The 20,935-nt window shown below is 46.6% G+C and overlaps 2 protein-coding genes and 1 long non-coding RNA gene across 3 annotated transcripts; 2 read left to right on the top strand and 1 right to left on the bottom strand.

The window, feature by feature from the left end:
* Positions 1-2,175: 2,175 nt before the first annotated feature.
* Positions 2,176-2,936, top strand: LOC143428886 (uncharacterized). The gene is made up of 2 exons (XR_013102482.1): positions 2,176-2,691; positions 2,752-2,936. It is a non-coding gene; the product is annotated as an uncharacterized LOC143428886 (long non-coding RNA).
* Positions 2,937-4,015: 1,079 nt separating this feature from the next.
* On the top strand, positions 4,016-9,993 carry Pvf1 (PDGF- and VEGF-related factor 1). Its single transcript, XM_076904844.1, has 6 exons — positions 4,016-4,315; positions 6,470-6,575; positions 8,805-9,007; positions 9,081-9,188; positions 9,408-9,670; positions 9,921-9,993. Exons 1-5 carry the CDS (start codon positions 4,127-4,129, stop codon positions 9,609-9,611), a joined length of 810 nt encoding a protein of 269 aa, XP_076760959.1. The 5' UTR covers positions 4,016-4,126; the 3' UTR covers positions 9,612-9,670; positions 9,921-9,993.
* LOC143429142 (uncharacterized) lies at positions 7,134-8,916 on the bottom strand. Its single transcript, XM_076904603.1, has 4 exons — positions 8,787-8,916; positions 8,390-8,642; positions 7,907-8,313; positions 7,134-7,652 (listed from the first exon to the last, which is right to left on the bottom strand). The coding sequence occupies exons 2-4, from the start codon at positions 8,629-8,631 to the stop codon at positions 7,141-7,143; spliced, it is 1,161 nt and encodes a 386-aa protein (XP_076760718.1). The 5' UTR covers positions 8,632-8,642; positions 8,787-8,916; the 3' UTR covers positions 7,134-7,140.
* Positions 9,994-20,935: the final 10,942 nt, after the last annotated feature.

Below are 20,935 nucleotides of genomic sequence, written 5' to 3'. Positions count from 1 at the left end.
TCTAATTTTTTGCAAATTCCGTGGTGCGCGATGGCCCGTTACACAACCGTGCAAATGGAAAATTTAATCGACCGACGATGTTGTGGGAACGATTCGATAGAACGTATCGTGAGCTCGAAATAAAAATCGATCAGCCCTGATGCTGTGTTAAGAGTGTCATCGAAGGTTATCGTGTGCGCGACAGAAATAAAATGCCTTGGGAGGACAAAACGTTGCTCAGTAGCGAACGGAAATCGGATGGGAGAAGAAATTTGTAGCTCGCGATTTCGAATACGAAAGTTGGAGACGTTTCGAGAGTCGATCGTTGCAGGTAAACGTGTGCGATCATCCGATTCCGGTCCCGTGAAACGATGCGCTGGTGGAGCACGGCGGTGATGTTGCTCTTGGTTCACGTAATTCTGGCGAATGGCTGGTCCGTCGGCGACATCATCTCGTCCATTCAGGGCTCAACGAGTTCGGACGAAGAGTCGGTTCATGACTTAAGTAACGCGTACGACGGGAATGCCAATTCGACCGAGACACAGAAAATAGCCCTTGGCCGGATAATAATGGTCCCTCCTCGAAAGAAACGTTGCAAAGTGGGCGAACTACGGGACCGATTTGGCAAATGCAGGAGTGCGTGGTGAACGAGCATTTTTCCGTGCTCGCGCGGGCCCGTGATGAACGGTGAATCTTATCAGGCCGGAACTGGGTTATCTTCCTTGAAAAATTGTCGCGTTTCGTCAGAACGGTGAAAGAAAAAGCTTCGAACGATCGTTCTCTATATATATTCGAGGCGAGACACCTTGGCTATCGCGGCGATAACGGTTTTTATTAGAGACTTGTACCATCGATAAGAGTGTTTTTCTAGACGAGAGACAAGACTGCGGCTCGATCGATGATATTTATTCCACTTCTGTGTCGGGCGTGTTCGTATTCGAACGTGGTCGTCGGTTAACAGGAATGCGAACAGTGGCCGGCAGTGAAATCTCAGCAGTGATAGGGCACGTCGGAGAGCGGCAGTGAAGATTCACTAAGATTCTTGCTTAAAACGATATCCATCGCCGCGTTCCATCGAACACTTAATCGAAACGGATCGCTTCGTTGCGCGAATCGTGACGAATCTGAGATTTTGATTCCCAACATGAACTTCTCGAGGATCGTGCTGGTGATAGTGTGCGTTCTCGTTTTCTCGTTGCACCTCTGCTCGACAAGCTCCGACTCGACGGCACCGCCGAGGAAAAAGCAATTCATGCTTTTCCGTGACGCCACCCAAAACGCATCCATAGACGTCCAAGAAGGATCCTTCATCAACGTTCCGATCAACTGTCCTAAAGGCAGAGTAATGGTCGGCGATCGTTGTAGGGCAGTCTTTTAAGTGAGCAGAAATTTCAGTTGATAAATACCGATAAGAAGAATCGCGGGCACGAAGTGGCGAGGCATCGATAAACGAGACAGTGATCGATAATACTTATACGGACCAATGTTTTTTTTCTTTCAGCACAGTTGAGTTCCTGTTGAGCCGGTCGATCGTTTATTGGGACATTTGACACTTTAAGAATTTCACGAAGGACGAGCAAATCCGCTGAGATCGTGCAGGATACTACTTTCTCGATCGTGTGGTCGGTAAGGAAGTATGACGAACGCGAATGGATTATCGGACGAGGGTGGCATCTATGGGAACGGTAAAAATTCGAAAAAAATCCCGGATGGAGATAAAAATCACGCGAAAACGGAAGCATTAGTCTCGGGATGTTAGTACGATACGAGTAAGGTAAACGTTCAATCTCCAGAAGTCACGATTAGCGACTAATTAACGGAGGCAGGAAATTGCTTTATCGCTTGTACATAATTTGACGCAAATTTCCGTGAATACATAGCTATCGCTTGGAAAAGATTACAAGAAACGCCTTTATTTTTCCACCGCGTGTAACATAGGCTCCGCCTATGTAAATCCTAATCGAAACGATAGATAACTGCGAAAAAAGAAAGCGTGTAAGAGTACCATTCGTACGGTAAAACGTGCTCGGACCAAACTTAACATGCAGAGATAAAGAAGCTACGAAAGGTAACATCGTTTCTATGTAATTTTTAAATTCCTGTAAGCAATGCATTTTGCGCCAAATTATAAATTACGATACCATTAAAAACTTGAACGCGGAAAAGATATCCTAATCTATTATGGAACAATCTTGATACAGTGCGCTATTTAAGTCAAATTTGCGACGAACAAAAAGCTGATGACTAATTTTAATGAGCACTTTACGATATCTTATAATTATCAAATCAGAAACCGCATAGTGCGTAAGCAGGATGAATTATAACCGCAAAATAACGTAGATAGATATAGGAAAAGGGAGGAGGGGGGTCGTAGTAAGGGCAATATATTGCACGGATTTTCCTACCTCCCTACGTTAGTTTCGAATTTCTGTCTGAACGCCGTCGACGTCACAGTTTCGTGACACGCGAAACGATCCGAGGAGAAACAATTAACAAGTCCTACCGAAAAAGGCTCTAATCCGCGCGCACGCGATGGCACCGTTGCGTTTCATTCTGTTCGCCCTTTTGCTGTGCGTTTTCATCGCCACGGGTAAATCGGAACCTGTAGCCCTGCCGTCACGATCACGCTGTCCGACAGGACAAGTCTGGATTCGCCGTATCGGGTGCAGAAAAGTAGTGCGCCCTTAACCGAGTTAACCGCTAACAAACCAGGTAAAACATATCGCCTTCGAGGTCGTTTTCAGTCAGTAAGTCACTTTTGTCTTGTTTCAGCGAAAGACTAGATTATACGCTTCACCGGTTAATTAAATAGATCGTATCAACTATGAACAACCGATCGACTACGTCTCTATCCCATACTAGAACTTTATAAAACGCATGTACAACTCGATCGACGCTTATAAAATTATACACGACTAATATCATGCAAATGTACAATAAATAACGATTTATCAACGCTAATTCTCTACTCTCCTGTTTATACAACTGTCTCCTACTGATAATTGTAACGCATATAGCAATTCGACGCAACTGTGACGCGAATTCAAAGTGTACCGGTTACGAGTATCGATCTATCGAGATTTCTGTTCAGAAAATGGTGGCGGCTTCCTGGACTCGATCCGATTCGACTGTGAAAGCGAATACGTAATCTATTATCCGTGTAATCCACGTAATTAACCATGAAAGGAACTGTTAAACGAGTTACGCTTCGCAAGTCCCCCGACTACTTGCACGGCTAACGCAGTTTTTTCTTTCAAGCAAATTATCATCCCGAACGATCGCGCTACGGAGGGCAACCCGCGAACGGATTAATCTTGCGCGTACATTCATACGCCCACGCCGCTAATCTGCCCTGCAATCTTGAAAATCTGCTGGTCAAACTGACGTACTCACATCAACGAGAGTCGTATCAAGTTCTACTATCCGTGTTGCTTGGAAAATTTTCATTATCGACCATCGAGACGGAGCCACGATTCGATACCGATCTAAAGACAAACAATTTCGCGAGTTGTGTCAAAAGACGTGCAGAGAATTTCCTCGGGTAACAATTACCAAGGCAATTACCTATTTCATATAAAAATAGACAAGCTGTAACGTCCGCGTACATACCGATGTTCAAGACGCAGGAATAAAATTACTTCGCCGCGCAAGGTAAACGCAAGTGTAATCGCGGCGTTATTTTCGAAAGATACAAAAGGAAAATAATAAACTCGGGGCGCGATGATAACACCGGCGTCCATTAAGACGTTCGTCCTGATAAGGATCGGTTGTTAACCGGAAAGAAAATGTCATTACGAGCGACGGTAATCACGGCGGAGCGGTAAAAGCCGATCGTAATTCGTACGTGTGCCGGTGCGCTCGTGTACGTTCGCGTGTGTGTGACCAGAAATACGCGGCGGCGCGTATTCACTTCGGCAGTCGATCGGCGGCGCGACACACGAACCTGTTCAGGTGCGAGTACCGCTTCTCCTCGACGCGTGCGAGCCGAGTTTCTATCTGGCGATCTCGATTTTTACCACCGTTCTGTACCGTATCGCGAGCAAGTATATTCGACGGGCACGCGACGCCGGAAGTTCGCCACTGCGGAGCACAGCGATCGTCGCGATCCTCCGGTTCCCTCGACAAAGCGTCTGTTTCGCGCGCAGACATGTCGCACCTCGTACGAAGCGGAACGTTCCTTCTGGTGATGGTTTGCGGACTGTTCGCGGCGGCTCAGAAGAACACGCAATACCACGGTGATCCAGACGGCATCGTGTTCCCAGGCCCCATCCAGAGGAGGACGTCAGTCCCTGCGACACAGCCGACGCGGAAGCTGAGAGGGTCCATCGAGGTGTCGGTAAATCGATTTCGACTATCGTCCAAAACTATTCGAACGCCTAACGATACGTCTGCGTGTTATGGTATTTCGTGAGCGGAACGGAACGGTGCACGAGCCGCGTTGCAACACTCCCACGTTTTCACTTTGATAAGTAGGTAGCAATTATGTTATCCCGGTCGTTCAGCGTCGTACGGATCGTACGTGGCCAATGCGCCGAGTTAATCCGTTGGTCCACGGTGCGAACGGTACCAGCATCGCCCGTTTACGCTGTTCAAGATCGAACGCTGCCGGTCTATCCATTCATCCTTTTTACCTGTCAAATTACGTAATTGCGAGAAAATCCGGCGAGCGTTATCTCGCGAGGTAGGTTAATTGCGCGGAAATCAATGGTTCGTCACGGTTTTGTTACCGCTTCGTTTTCCGATCCAGCGTCGACGTAACCGCGAGCTCGTTAACGCGATCGACAATCGGCTTGGCTGATGCCTTTTGTCGGCGGTGCAGGCGTCCTTGCGAATGGGAGCACGTCCGTTTTTCCGTAAAGACGATGCTGGATGACGCTGAAGGCCGCGGAACGCTTAATGTCAAGTATGTACTCGACAGTGGAACAGAAAGACCTCGCGCAACGCGGCGCGGTTGGAATGCTCGTCACGGGTGTCCGCTACTCGATATATCGGTAATTGATCGCACGTCACACGACGTATTTGACGTACGTGCGAATACTTTGTCGATTACCTCGCGGTACTCGGCTAATTATATCGATCGGAACGGACGCGGCGATGCTCGTTCAGTTTATGAAAACGCGAACGGGGAGGAGAAGTAGCTGAACAATGTTAGAAACGACAGTTACGTGTCATCGCTTGCAACATTCGCGATCGAAAGGAAAGCGGACTGGTGATTATGAAAACGCGTTCGTAAATGGGAAGGTTCGAAGCGAAGTGCCATTGCGTAGGCAAGGCCGGGGCGAATTTTATTTCATCGAAGTGAAATTCATCTCTGCGTAATCGTGGTATGTATCACTGTTACGGTCCAGTTATGAAAATGAACCTGGCGCCGAGTTTAAGAAACGACCTTTAAATGCCACCACATTATTCTTACGAAGTTGTAGAAATAGCCGACGTTTCTTGGAAAGTATGATACAACGTCTGAGGGTACTTTTCTCGCGTTTAATCGTATGGATCACGACACGAATCGCCTGTCTACTCTGAATTCTAGCATCGTTGCCGATTCCTCATTTGCAACCGTGGGTATATTTCATTTGTCGACATGGAAATATAAAAAAAAAAGAAATAACTTAAATAGCGGCTATCGAGCCGATACACTAACACCGAAGATGCGTTTCTTCGAAATCGGTTCGGCGTTCGCTCGTTTTTCAGTGTCTGGACGATAGTTACTTGTTCAAAACCTGTTCCAAGTTAAAAAGTACGACTGGCCGAACGGTCGCTCGGCGATCGATGCTAGCCTTTAAAATGCTTTTCGACGGAGGATCTCTCTCTATGTAACAATTGGGGTTGGAGCGTTGGGTAGACCGTTTTACGGTTTCCCGGATGATTGACCTGCGATCGTTTTATAATTCTAATTTTAATTGCGCGAGTATCCGCTATCGATGTCGATGATTCACTGGTCAGATATTACTGGGAATACCGCGGCAGGAATACCCCAGTAATTGCGACAAGATTCCCTCGTTCAGACTCGTTTTTTCGACGAATATTTACGAACGATCGTGTCCCTACCGGCTGGTCCGATCGATCGAACGATAATGTAATCGCTTTTGATTAACGGCAAGGTGCAATCGTTAAGGTAAACCTCTAGGTGTGTCATGGACAACGATATGCAGTGCACCTAAATAGTTGTCTCGTTTGTACGATTCAGCGACTCGCGATACGCATAACAAAACGTTGGAATTCCTTGGTAAAACAAACGAACCGATGGTCGTTGCTACCCGTTGAAGAAATTGTACACGCGCAACGTCCGTGGTGCACCAACGTAAATCGCAATTATTTTGCGGGAAAGGCACTCGAGTAGCGCCACCCGAGCGCAATCCTCCTTTTATCGATTTGTCATCGTTGATTAGACGATCGACTAATCGAGATAATCCTGGGATATGTTTGAAAATGTGAAAAACTTCCGCTCGTTCTGCGTCCTTTACCTTTAAGACTGCTCTGTTGCTTTCAGAACACAATGGAATTAGCGAAAAAAATCGATTCTGCCAATTCCGTGCAAGAGTTCCTCGCGCTAGTCGAAAATGTACCACCGTCGGAACAAGACTTCTTCTTGGCCAGTAAGTACACCTTTTATACTGTTTATTAACGCACTCATTATGAACAAGTTGCGCGCTTAGTGTGAATTTATAGGAGCTAACATGCGTAAGGAAAACCGGTTGATCGGCAACGGTTCGAGGAAAAATGTACAACCACTTTATTCAAGCAAAACGAGAACTAAAATTCCGCGATGCAATAATGAAAAAAAGAAAAAAAAAAGGAAGAACGCATCGTGAGAATGCAGCGCAGCTGCCCTCGTAAATCCTTGAGCGTTTAAAAAAACATTGTATCGTGCGCACGAATTGTAATCGTGGCAAATATTTTTCGATTCGATAAACACGTCGTAATCTAAGCGGTATCTTCTGGCAACTTCATTGTTCCAACTCGATTATCGGTAAACATGAGATCATCCGGTTAATCGGAGCGTAGGAAACCTACTTGGCGGAAGTATTTCATAAGTATATAATTCGTATCTCCGCTTATCACGGATCTACCGGTAAAAAAACCCGAATTGAAGGAAAAAAAATGAAATATCACGTCCATGATACTTTCGAAAAAATGACAGAACAAGAGCAGAGTTCCGCTTTATAGTTTCGCCTCTTCGAATTCCTGCATGAGATTCACCTTACACTTACTGTTACTCTCGTATACTATCAGACGAATCTGATAGTTGAACACGAATGTTTTCTTATTTTTGTCACCGGTGCTATCGGCCACGCTGACGCGCCGTTTCTTGAAGACAAGTCTGTCTTCCACGTATTGCGGGACAACAAATAACGGCGTACAAGGGTCTTTAGTCATCATCTTCGTTTCGAGGCTTTCCAGAAAGCTCTTGCGGTCCTCGAAGAAGTCGATGTCCTTTAGGAAACCCCCGAAACCGTTCGCGTTTGGCACCAGTCGGTTGGTGATCTCATTGATATCGTTCAGACTGGGCAATTTGACTTTCGGCTGCCCATATCGCGCCTCGATGCTTTTATTTTTCCTAGACAGTGTCGCAGTCGGATATTCGCTCGAAGTTGTATAGGCGATTTGCAACTTGCACGGCCGTTTCCAAGTGTGCAACTTAATTGGGACCAAGAAGTACGCGTTCCAAGAATCTATGATTACATTAAACGAGATACCTGTTACGCTCGTTACACCTGTCAATTCGATTGTAACAAAACTGAAATTTGCATCCGGCAGAAAACATGGTGACTCTGACGGAGTATCATCGTTTGTCAAATGAGGGTTAACTCTCTAGTGCCCAATTTAGATTTTACTCCAATTGGAATATTTAGACAAACGGCTACGTAACAATTTGAAAGTTATTATTGGGCAGCAGAGAGTTAAACGAGTGACCGAAAAAGTGAACCCTTGCCTCGTTTTCCATATTTGCGCGAGAATTCTATTTCGCCGCAGGCCTCCACATACTTAACCGTGGTAGGTTCAACGACAAGAGATCCATCTCCTCGACGTTGCTCTCGCTTGATAGCTTTGATGGTTGGTGCCATTTCCTCCTCCAATTTTATCCTATTAATGCTCAGCTCGATCTCTTCTGTGTTGGTCGACGAGATCTCAAGCTTGAAAAGATTGCTCAGATCACCATCGTCAAAATTGTAATCGTCCCTCGCGATGGCTTCCTTCGCGCCGATTTCGTTCTGATTAATATCCGTGATACCGTTACGAGTCAACGACACTTCTGTTTCGCTCGCGTCGTTATTACTCGATTTTGTTAAACATTCCTGTTCACTTTGATAGCGATGCGAACGAAACCTCTTCCTGCGTAAAAGTCCAACGTTACGATACATTTCCGGCACTTGGACGGTTCCGTAACTTTACCACCGCGTGACCTTACCGATTCGCTTCAATCTTTTCGTAATCGATGCCAGTAATCGGTACGATGTGCGGGAATACATGCCTCGAATTCACTTTGTGAGCTCCCAAGAAGGCGGACACGTTTCTCCTTCCTCTGACTGTTTTGCCGAACCAATCGAGGACCACGTCCTCCGAAAGGTGGCTCTCTAAACCGGTAGCAAGACCATCAGCCAAAGCAAAATAGCTGTTGGCGAACGAAATGGCTTGCCTCTGCTCGTCCATCGTTTAGTCGCCTAGAAAATATTCCAACTGGCTACTACATTCCACGCGAACCCACAAGAACGACACTGAACCAGACACCACGAGAATCGATTGGGGACGATGAAAAATTGCTCGACGAATTCAGGAAACATGACACAACGTGTACGCTTTACTACCGGTAACTTTCTTTTCAGGTAGAATCGGAGAACGATCGAACGCGGAGGAACCAACTCCGGCTAAGTGCATGCCTGAATTACAAACAGTATCTCTAGAACAAGACAACGATCCGTCTATTGCCTATTATCCATCCTGCACCAGGGTCAAGAGATGCGGAGGTTGCTGTGGCTCCAAGTTACACTCGTGCCAGCCATTAACTACGGAAATACGAAATTTCGTAGTGAGTCATCTTTTGTAACTCCCGATTCAGATAGCCCTGTTCGAGATAATCAGATGATACGAATGGTTTTAAGGTGGTAACAATCGATATATCCGGCATCAGAATGAAGTATATAGACAAACGGATCGTACCGGTGGAAGAGCACACGAGCTGCCAGTGTGACTGCAAAATTAAGGAGGAGGTAATTTGAGGACAGTCGATAATTGAGTTCTTCCTTCTTAAACCGGTATAACGCGACTCACGGTCTGCTACTTAATAATTCACCAGTGGTTTCATGCGATAATGCACTTTTCTTGTGCAAGCGGTAACTCGGTCAGCTTAGATTACCGCGCAACGGAATCGGTATCAAATTCTAGTAAGATTGAATTTTCAATCGTTTTACTCGATGATGTTCTTTCAGCATTGCAACGCAAAACAAGAATACTACCCCAACGAATGCACATGTGAATGTAAGAACGTCGACGAAGCAAGGAAATGCAACGCGAGCAGCGACATCAAAATCTGGGATTCGAAACAGTGCGCCTGTTCCTGCAGAGATGTACTGGACTGTTCCACTGGTTTTTATTTTGATAAAACTACGTGCAGGTGTGAACAGAATGAATAGGAGCACTACTATGGAAATACCTCATTTCTCTTACCGCACTCAACTTCCTCTTATATCTTGTAAGCTGTATGCACCGCACCCAATCTTTCTAAGAATTTTCTCCTTTAACAGCTTGGTTTTTCTGAATACATTCAGAATTACAAAACTAATTACCTTTTCTGCCTTACTAAATTGTTTGTAATACTAACGTACTATACACTACGCTTACTTTTGTATCTAACAAAAATATCTCTATTAAAAAGATGCACAGTTTTTCCTTCGTATGGTTAAAATTGTATTATAAACTCTGCGTTCGCAAAACTATTACAGATGCAAACCAGTATCATTGAAACCAAGTCGGTTTCAACCTACGAGAGGTGTCGATTACGAGTATGAACAACCATCAAAATCGAACGACGAACACCTGGTAATAGTTCCATTGGATGTAAGTGATCCAAGGAGAAAACCTAAGCCAGACCCGGAACCTAAATGAAGATGACAATTTATAGACCTAATCATAAGACTTTTAAAGCAACTATTTTATAGAATATGCTTATAATTTCCTTATCCAACTCTGTGCCATTTTACTATACACTTATACACAACATAGTATTTGTATGGTAGTATCAATTCACTAAAGGATAAAAGTGAAGCATTTTTATATGTCAACGACAATAATGTGATATAAGGAAAAAATACAATTATTAAAATATATACTATTTATATATTTTTAAAAAATAGCTATTGATATCACACAAAATAACCATATTAAAGAAAGATATATATGTACATATACGTATATATCACTCTTAGTTTAAGTTTGTCTGTTCCAAATCAGATTGGAAATCACGCATGCTTGATTTCTTATCTTCGTTAACATTGTACATGAATCGAACAATCTCTTTATTAACCTTTAGGAGAGTAGTGTACCTTTCGTTTATAGATGCAATCGTTTCAGCAATTTCCCCTAAAAAATTATGCTACAAAATATCGTATACGACCTACCGTAACGGATACTTACAACTAATTAAACTAAACTCCCTGCATAACCTCACTCTTACTTAAAACACAACAGTCGAATACTAATATCAAAGTGGAAAGTATGCTTGATCTGTTCGTGGAAAGAACACAATTTACGCAACACGTACACAAAAGATTGCCAACTAAATAGATTTATTTATAAACGGAGCATTCACTTACTAGTGGAGATCGCAATATCATGAGCACATGATTCTCTCGTTATTTTCGGACGCTTTGTTAACGGCTCCATTGTAACAAATCGAATGATAATCTGATATGTTACATTATCATTTACGTACAATTAAACTAATTCAAACGGGTAGCGGTATAAAAATGAAAAGTTTCCTCCAGTAAATGAAACTTCCAGCGCCATATGGCGTAAGGCAAATGTCCACATCGGTCGATCATGTCTACGCGCACGAATTAGAAACAAGGTACCCAAAACGTAACGTGCGATACATATAGACAGGAATAGATACTTAAATTCGTTTAATAGCACAGTATAACACCATAAAGTGCAATCACATATACCCATTGCTACAATAAAACAAGTGGAAATATTACCTGTTAGATTATCTCTATACAGTAACTACGTATAAAAATCTTCTTTATTCTTTCAAATGGCAAAGGTCGCGACGCAAGATCCGCATACTAAATGTGAAACTAAACGGTTTTCTTAAACGATATCTACAAAAACATTATTTTCAACATTCTTTTTTGCATGTAAAAAATATTACCAGCAACTGAACATTGTATACACTATGCTGGTGCCATCTATCCTGAAACGCACGAAGCAGAACCGCTTTCACGTGTAACTGGTAGATGTCGCTACTAGGACGATACTGATTCATGAACCACTTTTCCCAAGAATAAATCGTAAATTAGCTAGATATCGATGACTGTTAATGAGCTATCGCATTGATTTGATTATAATTATATCTAAATCACCTCTGCCATATAAATGCTGAAGCAATTCTGCTTTCAAACATTACTGGAGGCATAAAATCCTGGCCTAGGCGACGATTCCCTTGGAAATGATCACTAATTACCCATGAGAGATTAATCGAAATAACTCTACGAAAAAGATAGAAGAGAAATAAATAAAAATTGCAAAGTCACCAATCGTTCCATAGCCTTTATCGTACCGAATTATAGTGATCACTCGACGTCGATAAATTGTTTACCTAACGTACCGACGTTTTAATTCGTACCGTGGCCTCCATGGAAAATAATTTAAAAAATGGTACATTAATTACTATAATTGAGATAAATTATATTTGCAGACAGGATCCAGATAGTATCATGAAACCATTGTCGAGTGGTTGTTGCCACACGTTACAATTAATTGGAAATAACATGCAAATTACGGGCTTCGATTCCGCCTACTTTGATCATACAAATTAATTCGCCGTTCGTGACTGATAATGGAAAAGATGAGAATTCAATTTTCAGCGTTCATCGATCTCAGCAAGGCCACGTGGAAATCAATAATTCAAGTGAATTCAGCGACCGATTTGCAATTCGCGATAAGGATGAACGTTCGATCAGCAGGAAATCGCCGGGGATTACATTTTATCAAGATCGTGGAAACCGCGCGAACGATCTCACGGGAAGGAGCGCAGAGCGTGGAGAGACTCCGCGGGTAATGTTGTATATCGTGGTGCATGTCTGAACGCGTACCGAAAGAGAGGAGAAAGAGGCGCGGCGAGTGAACGAGGCGCCGTTTCGTTTCTTTTTGCGCCACCCGTTATAATTGCCGGGGCCTTGTCACTTTTGCCGCGGCGCGGATCGCAGTGAGGTATCTCTAACGTGGGTCGCCCCGTGTGTAACGCCGCGGCGGCTACCTCAAAGCGATCGTTTCGCTTGCTCTGCGAACAACCAGAGGAAGTGGCCGAGTCCAAAGAGGAGGAGACGACGAGAAAGAGGACGACGACGACGACGACGACGACGACGTCGACGGACGACGACAAAGAAGAAGAGGAAGGAGAAGAAGAGGCGGACGAAAGACCGGAGACAGAGAAAACAAAGGCGACGAACAACTTCCGAGCCACTCGTGCCGCGGAATTGTCTCAGCCGGGGCACGTGAGCGGCTGAATTTGCAGAGCGCAAACACGTGCGATGATAAACGCGTTTTCCATTGAACTTCAAACAGCGTCGAAGACAGATAGACTCGTAAAATATATGAAATTACATTCGCGTAAAGTACACGGTAATATCGAGCAATAAAGAAGTAGGAACGACGTGTAATAACGTTCGAAACAAAGCTTACGTCGGCATAAATTACTACACGCGTAAGAGGCGCGGCGCGCGCGTCTACCGATTATACACCGGCAATTATAAGGCTAGACGTTGAGGCCCCCGTCTATACCCGATGCCCGATGCAATTTAATCGGCCGTGCGCGTCGCGCGGATTCAATTTTTCCCGGCCGCCGTTGAATGCGGCTTAATTGCATTCGGTAGCGAGAAAGATTTAAAATTCAAAGAGGAACAGTAGTGGGTCCGGAAAAAACCGGTACCTCGCCTACGTATTTTATGCCACTTTCTTGCGTGTACGCACGCGTGTATCGCTGTCTCGCTTCATCGCGCTCGCTCGGGTTCTCCTCAAGGACTCTCTGAAAGGCCCGTGCAGCCAGTAAGAACACCACCGATCGTAATACGGTAGCCCAACATGGTGGTAGGTTTAAATCATATTAAAGCGCATCGAAACACCGGGAACCGTAAGCCTGGATTACTGCTACAAATCGTCCCGTACGGGGAATTCCGCGCACTAAAGTAATTCGATCGCCTTTAAAGGGTTCAGGCTAATCACATTCCGCCGCCCTTCGCTAATTCTCCAAGTTATCGCCGCCGTTTCTTCTTCCCTTTTCTTTTCTCTCGCTTGCAACGTACCGACTCGACGCGCGGATCGAACTATAAATTTTGGAAATTTTCAATTTTTCGAACGTCTCCTGCGACGCTCGATCGTCGTTCGTTCCACGAACGGCTTTGCTGTTCGACGATGGACTACGCGCGTGCAATCAATCGCGCGGTTCTCCTACCGCTATCAACGGGGAGCAGGACAATACGAGAGACGAACGGTGCATGATAAAGTGTTCTTCTGGTAAGTTACGAAAGAACGTGGGCAGCGACGGTAGAAAATGGCGTGGGTCGTGACGGTCTGAGACCAGGTGGAACGTGTTTATACAAGATACGACCTGATAAGACATCACCGAAGCTCGGCAGGACGGTACTCGTGCCAAACATCGGATGACCATTGTCCAGAACCGATCGCTGGGCCGAACGCCTATTTCCGTGGCTCTAGACGAATCTTCGACCACCACCCGATACTCGAACGATCGTTTTCCGCGCGGCACACAGGTCGCAGCGCGACGGGTCGCAACCAGAAATCCTCTTCTGAACTGTCAGCCAGTTTTTAAGACCCGTATCCAATAGATAGGTCACGATTTTATGCCGGCCACGTGTGCGTGAACCTATTGAGAACCTAGACGTTCGTGAGTGACACGAAATTGGGCGGGCATTCGTGGCAGGGTCATTGTGATTAGTTCCGTTCTGGTTTCAATCCGTGGACCGTGACAGCGAGGATACACGGCTCATTTTCGTATTAATATTCGTTTGCCTACTCCGAATCGTGGTAAATATTATACTATTAATCGGGCTCTGAGATAAAATCCGCAACAGTTAAAAAGTAGCGGTCGGTTCCGTCCAGTTCGGGGGATACGAACGCTTGTCCCTCGAAAAGTCGTAGCCGTAATTTTGTCTGGTAGTTAAAAAAGAAACCGTCGATTCGACGGGGTAGCTTTTACACGACAAGAGCAACAGGACCACCATTCGCGACCGTGCCATCAATTTTCCCCTTGCGCCGTAGAAATATTCCAGCCCACTTTGCCTCCGTCTTCTCTATCCACCGAACGTCCTCTCTGCCTCTTTCCCTCGCGCTAGCCGGAGCACCAGTAGCACCGTTGTACACCACCTCTCTTTCTATCCCCCTCTTACATCGTGCTTTTTCGCCTCTCTTTCGTATTCCCTGGTGCACGTTCAGCTCCCGTTGCACCGATTGAGTGTTGACCCCGCTGCGTCACGCTCGCATGCTGCAGTTTGTCCGAAACGATACGCAATCAGCGGCAGAAACGAACAAAAAGCGAGACCGCGTCTAGATTCGTCCGACTCTCGCGGCGTGTAATGGCAATTCGCCAAGTACCATCCGTCTTTCACTAGTTTTTGTCCCCTCTCTCGCTCACCCTTTGGGAAAGGGAGACACAAAGGAAAAGTAGAACGAGAGCTAGACGAGTGGAAGGTTTGTGTCGTGACGCAAGGAAGGAATCGGTGGTCTACACGGGTCGAGCCTCAAGATGGATAATTGCCGGTTGAACAATGCCTGACGATAGATAACCGCTTCTGCGTACAGAATCGTATTTTTAGTCACGCGACTGCACGTATGTACGTGGCGTGCGGGTATGAGCACGCGGTATGCCCTCTAGAATTACAGAATCTTTATTCGATTCAGGTCCTTCGTCATCCACGAGGAACAACGACCACCGCGACGCATCTCTCCGATTTGATCTTTATCGGAAACTTGGTTCGTCGCCGCGATGCATTCGCGTGTTCGCTGCTCGCGTAGGCAATCAGCGGCGAGTACGCGAACGATGCATAAATCGACTATGAAATTGGCAGTGGAATTTACGGTTACAGGGATATCGCGGATGATTTTTCATTCGCACGCGATCCGGGGCCTCGCTTACGCGGAATTGATCGAGAGTCTATTACACGAATCTTTCCGTTGTTTCGAATGTACGCGGTTAGTAAGGGAAGCAAGGCCAGCTGTTCGAATCTTTTTTTCACTAAAAGGAAGACGCAATCGAATCGCCATTGAGTTACGACCAATATGCAGGTAGGAAACATAACCAATCGTATTCTCAAGTTACGAAGGCCTGATAAAAGGAAACATGATCGTTTATTCGGATATTTCCATTTTCGTTTTCGCACAGGGACGAAATTGTAACGATGACGTTACCTTCGATAAGTGAATACATTTAGCGCTGGACATGGTAGAACGAGGATACTAATACCTCGTTTGTATTCTTTTCCTTCGCGCGTGGTATCACTCCGAAGGCCAAGTATTGCAAAAAAGGGGTAAGAAGAGGTTGCGTAAAAGTTCGCAAAAACGCGGCAAAAAGAAGGAAACGGAATACCGCGTTTAAGGAACCGCAACGGGCGAAAAAACGTGTTTCTCGGTTATTCGAATGCTGACGCCTCGCGAACAAGAAATTCGTACGCCTTACGGAAGAGAAGTAGCGGCCATAAAAAACCAATAAGTACCCTACCGTAATTTGACAGCATTCGTGGGCTGAAAATTCGTTAATGGGAGTCCGCAAAATGACGAGTGCGTTCTCCACGCGCGGAGGGAGCACGCGGGTAAAAATTCGCCGGTGGAAAGCGGGATGGTCCCTGCGACGCGTTCGATGAATGGCCCCTCGCCAACGTCTCTGCTCCCCCTTTTTCCATCGACGTTCTTTCACGACGCTATCTACGAGTCTATCCGCCGTCTTATATGCATACTACGACTTCATCGGACCTACGAGTCGGTATCCGTATTAAAAGGACGGTTCCACGGTAAACAGCCACCGGTGTGGGTAACGAAGTCGCTGATTAAGTCCTTAGTCATATCGGGCCGTTCAACGCGACACTTGACGCAGATAACGTCGTAAGGGGATCCGAAACGTACACAGATTCGCGAGATCGTCGCTGAAATCTACCGATTTTCATCTATTTCCACGAGGAGAAAGATGTCGAAGAAATGGAGCAAGCTTATGAAAGCTGTCGTAACGACAATCTCCTTGTACGCAGTCGATGCGCATTGAAACTACTCTATTATACACGTATTTATATCGAGTCGCGTACCGCGGGCAAGAAACAGTAGATTTCCTCGGCGCGATCGCGCCACGGAGACTGAGAAAAAGACGTGAGTGGCGTTGCTCGCCGAACCGTGGCAGAATCAATTTATTTGCGTCTACTTAGTCTCCGTTTCTTATTAAACCCACTTAATTTCACGCGTTGAGCCTCGCGAAGGTGTTTACAGTACGCGTATATGCATAATAGGCCAGTCGTGTAATTTCCATACGAGCGACGCGTCACGGAACGGATGGGGGCTCGGGGCTCCCAGAAATCTTTCCCCAATGTCAAATCTATCGGGCAAAACGAGGAATAAGAAACGTCCGCCCGGGAATGATCCAAGAGATCGAGAGTTTTGTGGATCCGGATCCGAGGGTCGAATTCGATCCTGCATCTCGCATGTCGAGACACGCTTCTTCGCTGTCTCTTCTCTTTCGTCGGGCATCTCTAGAGTCCTCCTCCTCCCTCTCGTTCACCAATCACCTATCCTCTCTTTTTTCGCCTGTAAGCCTCTCGCTCGCACACTGACTCACTTACTCGGTGGAAACAAAAGGAGCAACGTCGACGTGGGCAGAGAACAAGAAAGAGAGAGAGAGAGAGAGAGAGAAACGAAGGCGGATGGAGCGAGAGGGGGCGAGAAAAAGCGAAAGGATGGAAGGAGCGGTGGAAAAAAGAAAGAGAGAAAGTTCCCTTCGACGCGCCTCGAGGGAGGAACGGAGAACGACGTACGGGCGCGGATAGTGGGATAGGGGGTGAAACGGAGAAGGAAAGAACGAGGGAAAAGAAGAAAGAGAAAAAGAGACGGAGGAAGAGAGGGAGAGAGAGAGAGAGAGAGAGGCGCAACAAAAGTAGCCGTGACGCCGTGCAAAGCGAGCAAACCGAACGGACAGCCGTGTAGGAAAAAGACGAAAAAAGCGGCCCTTCGCGGCAACGCAGAAGGGTACGAAGGGGGGAAGAGGAAGAAGAGACCGACCAAACGAAAGAGGGGACCTCAGGGATGTAAGGTGGAAACTTTCGTGCCTCATATGTATACGCGGGTTAGCGCGTGCATCTGATGAACCGATTGACCGAATTCGAGACCGTATAAACGTTCCGCTGTTGTTAAAATCGCACCGCTTACGTGGATGCGTACTCTAATCAGGGGATCGCTTTCGCATCCAGAAAGTCGATCGAAAATTGAGTAAAAGATGACAGAGATGACCGCGATACTTTTATCTATATCCAACGGCTTCGCGGCGGTCGGGATCATCTTTAGCAACGTGTAAGAATCATGCAAAAAAACAGACCAATAGCTAAACCGCGTGTCTCTAGTTTCGCGTCTAGAAGCAACCATATAACCGCGACACCTCGAGTGTCTTCCTAAGTAACCCGATCGATCAGCTGGCCGACGGTGTTCAAGGCTGACCTTTCTCCCGGGGAAAACTCAGTTACAGCGACCAATTAACCCAGTCTTAAGCCGCGCGACGTCGCTGGCGTCGGTTGGTACCACCTCTTGGCGGGAAGAGGTCCGCGTAGGCCCGGTGAAAAATTCAATTCACCGGACGCCGCTCGTAGGAAGCGGCGAGCAACAAAACGCGACGGAGCGTAAAGTGTATCTGGATCGGGCGAAACCTTCGGTTCGTAGCGCGAGGAGTCGATGAACCGAAACAATCGGAAACGCGTCTCCACGGCCGATACGTATTCGGTCGCTACGTCCCTGGACCACGGCAGAGGAGATAAAGGAGGTGGAAGTGGAAAGAAGAGAGAAAGGGTAGGTGGGGAGGGGGATGAAGGAAAAAAAAAGACGTCGGAACTGGCAAAAGGGGCAAAACCGCGCGCGCCTCGACCATCTCGTTCCATCTTCTGGTCCGCTCGGCTCGCCTCGTCCTTTCTGCCCGTATAGGTTCGCACAGTACGCCGAGACATAGTACCACGGCGTGCGCATTCGACTTTTCAGCGTACACGCGCACGTGTGCCGAGAAGCATAACGTGCACCGGTTCCTCTTGTGTGCGGCCTCTCTACCTGCGTGTGTGCCACTTCGGCGTCGTCCTCCGCACGGTTCACAGCCGCACACATCGCGACTCGACCCGATAATCGTCCGATGTCAAGGTCCTCCTTCGCGTTCACCGGTAGCCGAAACTTCTTCTTCGAAACGATTCCCGTATTCGTCGATCCACGCCAATTACGAACGCCGCAGCCGAAGCCCATTTTGTCGGACGTTCGCGTTAATCGGACAACCGTATCATGCACCACCCGCGGTTACGCGTGCACCCCCTTTACGACCGATGCGAACCGTAGACGCGTCGCAGCGCGAGGGCCGAAAAATCGAACGATTTTCGTGGAACACGAAACGACGATCGAAAAGCAATGATGAAATTTCTGGGAAACGAAATCGATTCCTCGGAGTTTCCGCGATATTAATACGGAGCACGTCGAACGGGAGGCCCACTCGTTGACCGAAACGGGTTGATTTAAATTGCCTAATTGTAAGTTCCTCCCGTCCGTCGTCCCGTTCATCTGGGTGGAGCCGATCGGTAGTTGTGTTCCCTGCAGTAGCCGTTGCGCGTAATAGCATTCGGAAGGAAGACAGGAGCAAAATGAACGACGAAACGAGAAAAGTGAGAACGATGGAGAACAGAGGAGAAAGAGAGAGGGAGAGGAAGCGAATGAGATCAAGGGGGAGGGAAAAAAAAGAGATGAACGGAACAGGGAGGACCAGAGGGCTTACAAGAAGTAAGCTTGGTCTCGCCCATCGAAATTGCAATTGCGATTTTCTCGCGACTTTCTTTTTTCTTAACGCCGATCAGAGTTTCCTCTTATCGTGCGTGCCAACTACGAGAATCGAACGATCGCAATAAATGCGATGCAACAAAGATTTGAACTCGCGAACCAAGTCTGTGTACCGCAGACACATCCGAGGCCGATAAACGAAGTCGCGAAAAAAGAAAATCTCGGTTCGATTACCAACTTGTTACCAAAGGATTCGCAGCGTACAGCACGCGTGACATTGTATTTCTTATCATCCCTCGATCCCCGCGCATTTAAATGTTCGCATATCCGCGGCACGGTATCTCGATATTCTCGCCACGATCGTGATCGTTCTTTGTTTGGGGCCATAACACGCAACATCCCCAGGCACCCTTACGGTCGCCCGCTCCGATCGTTAAGCTGGTTCACAGTCCCGATCGGTTTTATCGAGGCAGTCGCGCGCCTTCTCTCTCTCCTCCTCTAAAACCGAATTCGACGTGGAAATTTCGCGGACGTAAACTGGCTCGCGAAATCACTGAACCGCGTCCTGCCCGTCCCGATGTACCGTGTCGCGAAAGAATTCCCTGACCGTCGTAAAACCTTCGGGGACACTTTAATAGCTCGCGGCCGTACGTACGCGAGGGAGAGATCCTTGGCGCCTCACATTTGTGATTTACACGTCGTAAAGGCTACGAGCGACACGCGGTCCCGTCCGTGCGTGTACACGTAGCCCCTCGCGACCAAATTTAGCGCGACTGATTGTGCGCTTACGCTACATAACCGTGTCCCGTCGATGCTGTTCGACCTGTTTGCGTCCTGCGTACTGTGCAAGGGCGCGGTGACGTCACTGGTGCATGCCCTTGCGGAAAGGTCGCCGCGGGACCAAGAAAATCTTCTCGAGTATCTTCTTCGTTCCGATCGATATGAATTTTTTTCACAGTGCTTTTTCTCTTCTTCATCTTTTGTTTTCTCACGAAGAATGCTGAAGTAACGTGTCCGATGAAAGATTCGAATGTTTGAGACGCGCGACGTCGAGACGGTTGGGACAGCAACGAATGGTCAACGCCAAGGTGTGGCTGGTTCAAAGGCGATTCGCGTCTATTTTTATGAAAGATTCGAGCGAGTTTTTATCACGGACCAGTAATCTCGTCGACAGCTGACAGGCAGTTAAGGTTCATTAATGCTGTTGGCAGCGATTCAACGGCCGTGAAAAAAATAAATTTCTCGCCCAGCAAGAGGCACGGCGACTCAAAGAACTTCTTTAAGTCCGTCCCGACGGTTCGAACAATTGCACAAAATATATAACGACGCGTTTATAAAAAAAAAAAAAAAAAAAAAAAAAACAGAAGGGGAAGAGGAAAAAGAAAAAATAACGGAAACACAAGTAAACCGAAATTAGGGCTGGAAAAGAAAATAACAGACGCGAAACAGTAGCAGGGAATAAAAATGGAACGAGAGAAGACAGAGGGGGCGACGATATAAAAATGTGTCATTACAGAACTCGAAGTCCAAGCGGGAGAACTTGCTCCGATATTTCAATGCCGCGGCACCCGGTGCCTCCTTTTTCTCTCGGTCTTTATTTCTTTCTTTCGCGTTCCTCTCCACCCTTTCCTTTTTCTCTGTCGAATCCCTCTCGACGCGGTTACTCTTTCTCGGCTTTATCAAGACGCAATTTCGGGCGAAAACACGGGGCGAATTTCAGGTTCGT

Source organism: Xylocopa sonorina, chromosome 11 (genome assembly GCF_050948175.1).
Source record: "Xylocopa sonorina isolate GNS202 chromosome 11, iyXylSono1_principal, whole genome shotgun sequence".
In the NCBI taxonomy this organism is placed as follows: domain Eukaryota; kingdom Metazoa; phylum Arthropoda; class Insecta; order Hymenoptera; family Apidae; genus Xylocopa; species Xylocopa sonorina.
Note: the sequence above shows the minus strand (reverse complement) of the source record. Positions and strands in the feature narration are given on the sequence as shown.